This window comes from Schistocerca cancellata, chromosome 1 (assembly GCF_023864275.1).
Source record: "Schistocerca cancellata isolate TAMUIC-IGC-003103 chromosome 1, iqSchCanc2.1, whole genome shotgun sequence".
Taxonomy (NCBI): Eukaryota; Metazoa; Arthropoda; class Insecta; order Orthoptera; family Acrididae; genus Schistocerca; species Schistocerca cancellata.
This window is the reverse complement of record NC_064626.1, coordinates 1,034,917,432-1,034,930,204: the sequence shown is the minus strand read 5'-3', so window position 1 is coordinate 1,034,930,204 and position 12,773 is coordinate 1,034,917,432. Positions and strand designations below refer to the sequence as shown.

Below are 12,773 nucleotides of genomic sequence, written 5' to 3'. Positions count from 1 at the left end.
CGTGGTGTTCAGAAGAGATCTCCACCCCGTCGTACGCTTGCGGATCTATGGACAGCCCTCTTCATGGTGTCAGTTCCCCCCAGCACTACTTCAGATATTAGTGGAGTCCATGCCACGTTGTGCTGTGACACTTCTGCGTGCTCGTGGGGGCCCTACACGATATTAGGCTGGTCTAGCAGTTTCTTTGGCTCTTCAGTGTACCTGAATGTATTATTATAACTACTATAGACGTGTCAATAATGGAATCTATAGTCCATCTTAATCTGTAGGCGGGCAGAGTATGAAGTTCTTGCCTCAACTAAATAATAAATAAATAATAATACCAACACATGAACTTAATTATAGAACTATATCAATAACGTAAGATTTTTGTAGACTTACATAGCATGTTTTACGCTAACACATTGTCATTTTCGGAGAACAAATATTTCTCTACAAAAATCAACATGAGTTTCGAAGGCAGGTGTCGTGAGAACATCAACTCGATTTTTCGTCGTTGTACATCTGCATCTATACTCCGTAATCCAACTGAGGTGTATGGAGGGAGGTACTTTGCGTATCACTGTCACTTCGCAACTTTCCTGTTCCAGTCCCGTATGGCCCGCTGGAAGAGCGATTGCTGGTAAGTCTCCGTCTGGGCTCGAAGCTCTCTAATTTTATCTGCATGTTCTTTTCGCGAGATACACGTAGCAGGGATGTACACTTGATTGTTCTAGGAAGGTATGCACTCCAAATTTTTAAGTAGGCCATGTTGCGATGCAGAACGCCTCTCTTGCAGCGTCTGCTGCAGGAGATGGCTGAGCATCTCCTTAAAGCTTTGGCGCTGAATGAACCTTTAACCAAATCTGCTGTTCTTCTTCGAATCTTGTCTACTTCCTCTATCAATACTATCTGGTACTAATCCCAGACTGACAAGCAATACTCAAGTAGGATTATTTGTAGAACGAGAATTTCGTACGTTGTTTCCTTTGTGGGTGGACTACATTTTCTGAATATTCTTCCAATGTATCTCAGCCAGGCATCTTCCTTCCCCGCAATTAATTTTATGTGGTTACTTCATTTTAAATCGCTCCATACGCGTACACCTAAATATTTTATGGATGCGTCTGCTTCCAGTGATTGTAATCGTGTACCCATAAAATAATGGGTACTACTGAATATATGTAAGCTCAGTACGTTACATTTGCTTAGGATGAGAGTCCATTGCCAATCCCTGCACCACGTGTCGATCCTCTGGAGTCTTCCTGCATTTCGCTACAATTTTCTAGCGTTGCAACCTATCTGTATACGACATCATCCGCGGAAAGTCTCGTGAAACTTCTGACGTTATCCACTCGGTCGTTTGTATTCTGAAAAGTAATAGTCCAATAACACTGCTCTGTGGTACGCTCGAAGCTATGTTTTACGTCTGAAGATATTTTTTCGTTGAGAATGTTTTCTGTTCGCTAGAAACTCTTTTATTCAGCCACACAGCTGTTGTCATGTTCCGTACTCGTGTATTTTGTTCATTAGGCGGTAGTGAGAAACTGTACCGAACGCCTTCTGGAAGTCAAGGAACACGGCATTAACATGGCCGCCGGTATATATCGCTTTCTCAATGTCGTGGAGAAACAGAGCGCCGTGTACGACGGCACTCAGATTGCAGCCATGTTCCCTAAGGGTGGGAAATAAAGCGATTGTCTTGAGAAACTCGAGAACTTCCAGAACCGTTTCTCGCAAAGCGTGCGACATGAGTATCGAAAACGTAGCACGTTTCTGATGTCGCGATTTTGCGTCTCTTTGAGAGTTCGTGGAGAACCAGAGGGTCGTACGTGTAGCAGAATGGACGAATAACCTGTGATAAACGGAGTTGTGGCTTTCTGTTCAGAGAGAATAGCTTATGTTTCATATGATGGGCTTACGACAGTAAACACCACGCGCGGAAATTTTGTACAGTTCATTCGAGCTTCATGCTAGTGAGAAAGGGCTCTGAACGGACTGCAGTGCGTATCAGTGGCAACGATAACAACAGCAAGGGCCAGGGAACATTTTGTGGTAGTCCCAGAAAACTGTCAACTACTAGGCCATCGTCTTAGCAGGTTTCTACTTATTGCACTTCTGGCCCATAACGACAGGGTGTAAATCGTTATGTGGAGGTGAATTTTGTGTACGTCAGGGTAAAAATCATTTTATTACGTCGCCATAAGTAATGCAGAATGTATTTGCTCGATTTCTTTTGTCATTAATTTCCGTTTTCTGTCTTAACGTATATTAGATGTAAAATGTATCTGGACCCATAAATTTGGTTATTGGTTTTTTTTTTTTGGTTTCAGGGAGAGCCCATTTCACTAGATATATTTATGCTTGTTTAAGTGACAGGTCAGTGTGTTAATAAGAACATACTTAAAATAATAAAAAATGAAATAGTCGGTTAAATAATACAAATTTTAAGCATTTATCCATTCTAGAATGGCAACAAGCATTCACACGCTTATGGTACTCTATTTTTATTTCAATTTCTGGTAATTAAATATGTATTGTGTCTGTTCTTTCGGACATGTCATGTTATTAAATCGACTGATTGTATCTGCTACGAAGCCAAATTGGGATTAAAAGTTGTGTGAAAATTTTTCGTGGGGATGAATAACTCTAACTATATCTACGCACAGAGAAATGTGAAGATTCGAAAATATGACAAAAATAGACACAGAAAACTTAAAAAAAGAAATACAGCGAACATTGTACCAGTTTTCATCGGAAGAGTCTGCAACACACACGAAAGTAGTGGAGCAAAGTATGTTGTAGTAAACTGTGTTAGAGTGGGTTGCATACTTTCAGGGGCATATTTGACTAATATATTATACCCTCCCGCTCTCCTTGATCTATTGTTTTGTTAATTGGCTTATGACCCCATGGGGTTGATGTATGATCCCTTCGGGAAAATCCTTCAGAGAGACCACCCATTCCTCCCTCTCCATCTCCATCACCCCTCTGCAAACTTCCAAAGCTTCCTCCTCCCCATGCTGATAAAAGCACACTTTCATGTCTGAGGTATACCTCCCAGTCTACAAATTTGATTAATTAATTAATTAATCCCTCACACTCTGGGAAATCTCCCAGTCTGCCTCCCCTCCCCCCCCCCCACTCCTCCTCCCCTCCATTACTTGGAAATGTGGGAAAAAGACTCATTTGATTGGCTATTTGGTGGGAAATCGATTACAGTGTATGAAATATTGCTCAAACAATTATTGTCAGACAAAGAAATGTATAGAATATTATTTATTTAAACAATTTATTGGATACCAGGTGGTGTCTCGAATACAGTTTATTTATTTAAATAATTGACAAGATTTCGATTGCAGTACATGGAATAATGTTTAAATGATTTCTGGTAGACAAGGAATCCGTCGAGTATTGTTCATTTAAACAATTTATAGAATACAAGACAGAGTTTGAAACGTAATTTATTTATTTGTTTAAAGAATTTGTTGGGAAGTCGTTATTTAAATAGTTTGTGGGTGAGAAGGCAGTATAGAATAATATTTATCCCGCACCACAAGCCGGCTCGTACAGTGCACTGACCAGAAGTCGCACTAATCCTCGAAAAAGCGTTAGGTGGTGGCAACCCTTTGATATTGATACCTAAGAAATTCCTGTCGAAATACATGCTCTCCCTCTCCCTCTCCCTCTCCCTCTCCCTCTCCCTCTCCCAATCCCTCTCCCTCTCCCTCTCCCTCTCCCTCTCTTCTCTCTCTCTCTCTCTCTCAAGTGGCCACTTCATTTCACGTGCCATTGCTTGGTCTGCATGTGCCGTTGGTCGCAGTTGGAACGAACAACAAACAAAGCAGAATTTACCTGGGAAATCCCTATGCCTTCCTCTGCCAGTGCACCTGAATCTCCTTCCAAGGCATATTCCTGACCGGGAATCTATCCAGAAATACTGCAGAACTAAATAAATTGTTTGACTAATTACTTAAATCTATACCGTTTGTGTGCAGCCAGTTTTCCTTGCATCCTATTGGTGGATACTAGCACTGGTATATTTGGTGGGTTTTGATCCCCCTACTGCCCAGTTTCCAAACCATTCTGGACTTTCTTTTTCCTTGCCTCCCATTGGTGGACACTGGCACAATTAGGGCACTTGGTAGGAAGTCCATTACATTGAAGGTAGCTGAAAATTTCAAATTTTAGCTCAGTTACATGCCATGTCCTTAAACAATTTGCTGGAGGGGCTTCATAGGCGCATGTTCGCATGCATTTGCTACATTCAGAAAGAGGGGGACGAATCTATCATGTGATAGGCTAGAGATAACAACAAATACCATAGCAAGACAGATTTCACTGCAGTGTATTGAGAAGCACTAAGCACAACACACTTCAACCATGATCCAATCTGGAGCAGTAGTTGTCATGGATAGATGAGAGATTGCTGAAACACTTGTACATCCCATGCGCTCATGTCCTGACGTGCACATGCTATGCCCATCCAGAGAGTCGCGAAGTGCTAGATTACTCACAACACACGTGATCGCGGAGATATCCCACTGCTGACTGACTTCTAGTTCTCTCTTCACCCGACCAGAGGGCGACATGGTTGTACCACACCCGACCAGTTCGTGAGACTCCGCGACAGATCCCGCTTTGAGCTGGAAATGTTAACTGTGGTCACTGGCTACCTCTGCCACGCAGCTGCACACCAGGCAGAATCGTCCTAGGAAACCAGTCACATATTTTTCAATGAAATGACAATTAAATATTACGATCATAGCGCCAAACTGGTGCCATTCTACAGAGAGCGAAGTATCGTGAGTACCTCCTCTTGATGACTGCAACTCTGCAAATATCGATATCTATAACATTTTATGACTGTACATAATTTTCCATGTACAATCTTTCATCCCCCTTAGCTATCGATGCGCTGAAATCGCAGTTTTCCACGTCAAATCCATACCTCCCTTACAACCGGACATAGTCATTTTCTTTGCACATGTCGAAACCCAGACCACACTAATTTTACATCAAAACACATACTTTATAAGCCTGCTGATCACAGCGTATCTATCAAACATCCACTACTAAGTATTATACTTCGCCAATAACTGAATGCTGGTGACACCAAACAATATTCATCGAAACTCCGTGATCGATTTGTTTTTCTTGTCAATGGTACCAGAGCCTCTTAGGAAGAGAGACATAACCGCTTTATAAACGACCAGGTATCAAAGACGCGTTGGCAACGAGCATGTTACTCTCACATTGCATAAAAATGCGGTCTTGGTTCTACAAAAACACACAAGTATCACTAACGATATCCATGTTAAAAACTATATATGCTTTATAAATCGAGGTATGGTATTGCTTCCGAATGAAATGGTGTTCTACAAAAATACCGCGAAAATGAATAAAGATGGTGCTTGATAAGTTCCCGGGAATTACGCCGGATAATATTGTAGATACCGCACAATACCGGATTAAATGTGTTTTCCGGCCTCCAGCACGAGTGCAATCAATGCTGGGCTCTGTTAAAGACAACCTCGGCCTGAGGAGACCACGAATATATAGAATCCCGTGCCAATGTGGGAAGTCTTATATTGGCCAGACGTGTCGTACGGTCAAAGACAGATGCGACGAACATAAACGTCACACGAGGTTGGGTCAGCCAGAGAAATATGCGGTTGCTGAACACTGCCTTGACACGGGACACGGCATGAATTATGAAGAAACCAAGATCCTCTCGCATGCTTCCACGTACTGGGACTCTATCATTAAAGAGGCGGTCGAAATACGTATAAGCAGTGATCTAATAAACAGAGACACAGGGTTTCACCTGAGAAAAGCCTGGGAGCCAGCATTGGCGGCACTAAGGAATCGTCAGCCACAGATTAGCAACCGCACCGAGTCAACGCAGATGGGAAGCCTTAGCGCAGATACTTAAATCGCGCGCCAACACCTCGCGAGCGCGAACAGGGTCCGTCGCTCCCGGCCGCATTTTCCCGCGCCGCGGCGCGCTTCCGCAGACCGCGGCCCGTTTCTCCAGCAGAGGGCTCTGGTATTCGACACTGTCTACGATTGGTCTTCGATGACCTTATGCCCCGTTGGCGCCTGCGCTGTTCTAGAAAGCCAGCATATAAATTGGCGAGCTTCTCAGCGACGCGACAGTAGCACCTGAAGATGGCGGGCAGTTGTCTCGCTGAAATATTGTGCGGTTTCTACAATACTATCCGGCGTAATTCCCGGAAACCTGCCAAGCAGATGCAGCGCCGGGAAAGCCTCAAACAGCACAATAAAGATGGTGATTGTGGTGAGTGTATTAACAGACCGAAAATGTCGGTGCACTTCGCCAACGGTGCACGCTCGTAATAAAATCACCCTTGAAACTTTCTGCCAGATTAAAACTGTTTGCCGGACCGAGACTCGAACTTGGGACCTTTGCCTTTCGCGGGCAAGTGCTCTACCATCTGAGCTATCCACGCCCCGTCCTCGCAGCTTTACTTCTGCCAGTACCTCGTCTCCTATCTTCCAAACTTTACAGATGTTTCCAGTAGTGGTATTGCGAGCACGTATCCGTGCAGCCCTCATGGACATTTTTTAAGGATGTAGCACAATTTGAAATTTGCAGCTACCTCCAATGTAAAGGACTTCCTACCAAATGACCTAACTGTGCCAGTATCCACCAATAGGAGGCAAGGGCAAAAAAAGTCTAGATCGGTTTGGAAACTGGGCAGCTGCGGGATCAAATCCTCCCAAATACACCTGTCCTAGTATTTACCAATACCTTGGAAAGAAAACTACCCATGTATAAAGCGTATCGATTTCATTAATTAGTCACTTAATTTATTGACTTTAGCAGTATTTCTGGATCGATTACCAGTCAGGAATTTGCTTCTGAAGGAGTTGTTGCATGCGCTGATACCCCACAGGAGAAAGCTTGGGGGTTTCCCAGGTAAACACTGATTTGTTTGTGGTTTGTTCTCACTGTGACTCATGGTGCGTGCAGGGCAAGCAGTGGCACATGACAGGACATGGCCAATTGACAGAGAGAGAGAGAGGGAGAGCTGCGTTTCGATAGGAATTTCTCAGGTGTCGATTTCAAAGGTTTGCCGCCACCTAACGCTTTGCTCGCAGACCAGCACGACTTCTGGTCTGCGGGTCACACGAGCTGGCTGGAAGTGTGGGGCCTGAGCACGCGTAGCGCAGTCTCCTGGCACCAGTGCATGGTGCAGCCTGGCGAAGTGGTCGAGGTATGGACGCGCGATGCCCTGCGGTCAGTGCAAAAGATTTTTAACACTGTAATAACCTGTAGTGAATTATACTGACGTCGATTTCGTGACAGTATTCCTTGCATGGTTGGAAAAAAGCGTTACAGTTGTTTAGATACCCGTATTGCCTTGTCACCCACAAATTGTTTAAATAAGCAGTATTCCGAACACTGCAGTCAATATTCCAATCAGCTTTTTAAGTAAATAAGTAAACCTTATTCCAAACGAGCCTTGTATCCCATAAAATGATTAAACAAACAATATTCCCTGTTTTCCCTGCCTACCAGAAATTGTTTAAACGTATTCCATACACTGCAATCGATTTCCTTCCAAATTCCTTAAATAAATAAATAAATAAATAAATAAATAAACAATATTCCATAAACTACCTTGTATCTAATAAATTGTTTAAATAAACAAAATTTCAAACACTGTCTTGTCTGCCAAATCTTGTTTAAACAATATTCGATTCACTGCAATCGATTTCGCACCAAACAGCCAATCAAATGAACCTTTTTACCACCAATTTCCATGTTTGAAAAGGAAGGGGAATTGGGGTGAGGGGTGACTGGCTGAGGGATTTCCCAGAGTGGGAGAGGTTAATTAATTGATAAGTTTTATTAATTAGTCAATCAAATTGATAGAGTGGAAGGTGGCTATTCGAATAATTGAGGCCTGAAGTGTGCTTGTATTGGCGAGGTGGAAGGTGGGAGGGTTGGAGGTTTTCTGAGGGATGGAGGAGGTCGAAGGAGAGGGGGAGATGTGGTTGGTTTTTCTGAAGGGTGCATCATCCCTAAAGGGGTCATAAATCCACTCCAAGGGGTCATAAATCAATTAACAGAACATTAGGTTAAGTTGTGGGGGAGGGGGTCGTAAATCAATAAAGATTGTCTCTGAATGTATGCAACCCACACTAACATGTTGTACTACAACTGACTTTTGCCCTAGTCCTCACTAACATAAAGTGTTGCTTTTCCTTTGGTTGTGGACAGGTGCAATGTGTAACAGGTCCACTTCGGCTTGGCTCTACCTCTTTACGGTGGAACTTGTTGCTACCCTTTTAAATCTTACAACCATCAGTGGAAATTAAACTGGTTCTTAGTAGAAGCTGTGGTGGTGTTTCACATACATGTATTGTGGCACCATAATGAAGAACAAATATAAAATTACTGAATACGGTGTATTAGCTCGCAGAACTGCCAACAAACCACCGTTTGCTTACCTTCCAAGGGGTCTTGACCAGTGAATTGGCTGAGGAGTGGTATGACGTTTTCACTAGTGCGGTGACTACCCTGCTCACTCTGAGGTGGGATAACCGATGTCACATCTGCGTTGGCACCTGTAACATTAGTGGCATTTTCTGCAAAAGAATTAGCTTCAAAGTTTACCAAAAAACTAAATCAAATCGTTGATGTTTCTTTACGGTGCTCTAGAGACTTGAAAATATAACACTGATGTAGATAATAGTTGTGGTAGAGTGGGGGCGTTATTAGTATGATAATATATTATCAGAACGAATCCCCAGGTAAGTGGAAAGTGGAAGAAAAGAATTAGCAACAAAGATACGAAGAAAAGAATTAGCATCAATGATAATTTCACTAATTTGATCGAAACAAGAAACATTTAGTATCAACCGGTGGTTCGGACTCCCCCCTCCTAGCCAGAGTATCGATACGGAGAGAGCGTCAGAGATATTCGGGCTCCAGACTACAGCCACAGCTAGCGCCCGCACATGGTGCAGCAGCCGCAGCAAGCACGTCATATGGCGCCACCCTCTGACAAGTGTTAACCTCTAACTACCGCGGCCTGGTTGTTTTGATATGTCTGAATATGAACTTGAAATTCAAGGCGAAAGACTTATAGTCAAGGCCACAGTAACGGCAGTCGAATGTTTTCAAATGATAAGTATTTTCTCGTAGACTGCAGTTGGATGTCACTTAAGAAGTGGATCGATAAAGTAGGATTTGAATTATAAAATCCAGAAACAATATGTTGAGTGCATTTATGTCTCTGGCGAATAAGTAGTATTTTTATGCATTAAACATGTCAATTAATCTCCGCACGGTAAGGTAAATGAAACGCGTATTATACATCATGGGAGGGACTCAATAGATATACAGTATAAATAACTCTCCCAATAGGTTGTATGTATACATTACAACGTTCTGAATTGGAAGGAATGAAACTGATCCACACTATTAAAATCAGTTAAGTCATAAGAAAAGGAAATGGTTAATTCATGTAAATGATTAATTTATTTATATGATTAATTGATATTACATCCGATAATTTAATATTTCTCATAGGGCTTTAAATAACAAGCCAGTTTATATTACATTGACAAACGAATAAAACGAATTCAAAAGATTGTTAATCACCTTGTCACATTGCTAATCCAACACACAATACTCTCATGTGCGTGGGCCACAGGGAAAGTGAGTAAATCAAGAGAATTGGAACTCCGTCCTCTCTAGTAACAGTGTCTTAAGACTCGTATAATCCGATAGAACCAAAAACAGTTGCCTGGATCATCGTATTATGGCTACTTACATGTTAATCATTCATTTAAAGGGAACCAAAACCACGCATTCGGCATCTGTATGAGCAGTTCTTGAAAAATAGCTTTGGGAGATGAGTTGCTAATTCGTAATTGGTTCGTGAACAAAGTTTCAGGACTTTAATAAGATTACCGAAGTTTATCTGGATCAAAACTCGCGTCTCAGAATGATACAAACCAACACACAACTCTTAGAGCTGTGCTTCCCACCAAGAAGTTGCTGTATGGAAATCAGAACTGTCATCCATCAGGACCTGACTTTCTCTTAGTCCAACGGTAGTGGTCGCAATGCTGGTAATATCAGAGTTCCCCGTCTCCCTCTAACATCTAACAACACAGACCTTCTGTTTCAGAATATGAAACCTGAATGAAGCTGATATATCCTATTTGAGATCCACTTAGGCTCTGCGAAAGAAAGCGCATACGTTAGTTTACTAGCCAATAACATTCTGTACAGGGTAGCAGCCAGTCAAGGAGTTTTTGGGGAATTGGTTTAAAAAATTATTTCAAAGGCCTCAGTAAATTCTCTACAAGTTTCTTTCCAGAGGAACTCCCTCTGTGCCTACGTGACACAAGTTGCCTGCCTTTCAGAACTGGGGCAGTTCTGTCCAGTTAAAGCTGCTGACAAGAGAGGCTTTGAGGCCTCTGCTGAAACTGCTTGGGAATTCACGCTATCGGTTTTAGCCAATAGCGTGCGTAGGATACAGGTCACGTGTGTGGACGCTGGAGCGTTCTGCAGTGGAGAACACAGTTGCTTCCCTCTCTTGTGATCCAGACCTCGAGCAGAACAGACGTCTTTCTTGGGATGCAGAGCATCTGGCTCTGCGCTCTATGGCCGGCCGCCAATATGAACTGCCTCCCCTTCCGTTGCCCACTATTTAGTTTTTCTCATCCTAGACTGGCCTATACCCGGTATCTTCGGGCCCTAGAGGGGCCCCTTGTACTCCGTACACCGAAATATGTTCTCTTTTTTAGATTTAATTTCCTGTTCTGTCGTTTGACGGCAGCCGTGGATGCGCACTCAGAAGTCCTGACAGCTCGACCTCCTGTACACTGTCGTCGTCAGCCGGCTGCACCAACCTTCTTCTCCCATTTGTGTCCTTTCAGAAAATTTTCTATTGTTAAACTTTCATTGGAACTACAGAGAGTGCTTCTCTTACCCCTGCTTAGTCTGAGACGATTCCAAGTGTCTGTTGAGAATCATTATTCCCTCGGCCCTTCCTCTCTAGACGCATTCAAGTCAGAGCGTGTGAGAAGCATGCATTATTAGAGAGATGGGGTATTGCTAAAGCATGGCACTTTTTCTCTTCGTCGCCGGGCAGCCAGACACCTGGAGAATAATGTTTCTGTCCAACTCACCTCAGACCACTTACGTAGCACACGTAACCGTGGTCTTATTGTCTAAGCGCAACTTCCCGTGGCGTTGCCGCAGTGAGAACGGCCTGCCTGTCTATTCACAGTGCGTTCGAGGGGCGGGGCTCTGTCTTCCGTGACCAATGCGTTTCTCCTCCGTAAGGACTAAAACAAGGGTGAAGCCAACACTAAAATTAAATGGCTATGAAGGCTTTCCCGGCGTAATAATTGATAATATTCTTCTCGGGTATGCAGCCGGATCATAACGTCTTCATGACACAATATTTTCGCGGTCCAACTGGCCGCCATCTTCAGGTGAGAGTGGTGGTGCACGATCTCGCCGGAGCTGACTTCCTAGCGCGAGCTGCGGCCCCTATATAGGCCGCAGAAGACCCACAACGCGTGCGCGAGAAGGTGCCGTAACTGCCCTCTAGCGCAGTAAACATACCGCGCCGCCAGTGGTGGAAATAGGCGAAATCGAGATATCGCTGTCAAAAATTAAAATTTTTTTTTATTCCGACGATCGAAACACAGACCGTTGTTTTTTGATGTAAGATAACACCGGGTCCCAAATATTACTTAAAAGATAGCCCTTGTCTCTATTAATAGGATTGTCAGATAAACGAATCTCTATGGATTCTTTTAAAACACAGTCCCAATAGCGAGATGCAGGGGCAACCATTTGTGTCTCGCCATAGAGCATTCTGTGTCCCTCGGTGAGACAGTGCTCCGCCACTGCAGATTTCTCAGGTTGAAGCAGCCGTGTGTGCCGCTGATGCTCAGCACATCGGTCCTGAATGGTCCGGATTGTCCGACCAAAATAAGCCTTCCCACAGTGGCAAGGGATCTTGTACACACCGGGCTTCCTCAAACCCAAGTCATCCTTTACAGAGCCAAGGAGCGCTCTAATCTTGGCTGGCGGACGAAAAATACAACGGTTTGTGTTTCGATCGTCGGAATAAAAAATTTTTTAATTTTTGACAGCGATATCTCGATTTCGCCTATTTCCAACACTGGCGGCGCGGTATGTTTACTGCGCTAGAGGGCAGTTACGGCACCTTCTCGCGCACGCGTTGTGGGTCTTCTGCGGCCTATATAGGGGCCGCAGCTTGCGCTAGGAAGTCATTTCCGGCGAGATCGTGCACCAGCACTCTCACCTGAAGATGGCGGCCAGTTGGACCGCGGAAATATTGTGTCATGAAGACGTTATGATCCGGCTGCATACCCGAGAAGAATATTACTAAAATTAAATTACTAGTTAAGAATTCGTTCTCTTATACAAAGTAATAAAAACTGCTCACTCACTGTTCAGACAAAGGATTTCATTTACGAGGGTTACCCAGAAACTAAGGCTCCGCATTTTTTTTCAGTGCTACGGATTCGAAACTTTACGTATGTATTATCCGAAGTCTCCTGAGTGAGAGAAAAAATTCTGGAGAGGTAAAGCAAAAGAAAGACTAAACATAGAAAGACTCAAAGAGGTGGGAAGGCATCAGATTTGAAAAACACATTTATGGAAAAATGGGAAAGAGGTAGTGTTGATGAAAGTGTTAATGACAAATGGATAAAAATAAGAGAAGGAGTCATGGACTCTGCCAAAGAAGTACTAGGAATTAGAGTATCCC

The 12,773-nt window shown here is 43.4% G+C and overlaps 1 protein-coding gene across 6 annotated transcripts in view; it reads right to left on the bottom strand.

Annotated features, from left to right (window-relative positions):
• The window catches only part of LOC126089805 (uncharacterized), a 49,379-nt gene that overhangs the window by 22,549 nt on the left and 14,057 nt on the right, over positions 1–12,773 (bottom strand). For 2 of the 6 annotated variants that reach the window (XM_049906940.1, XM_049906941.1), the window contains exon 2: positions 8,461–8,577. In XM_049906940.1, coding sequence (XP_049762897.1) covers positions 8,461–8,577 — 117 coding nt within the window. Of the gene's footprint in view, positions 1–8,460; positions 8,599–12,773 lie in introns of all 6 variants that reach the window. The other 4 variants (XM_049906937.1, XM_049906939.1, XM_049906942.1 and 1 more) reach the window with 2 other exon arrangements.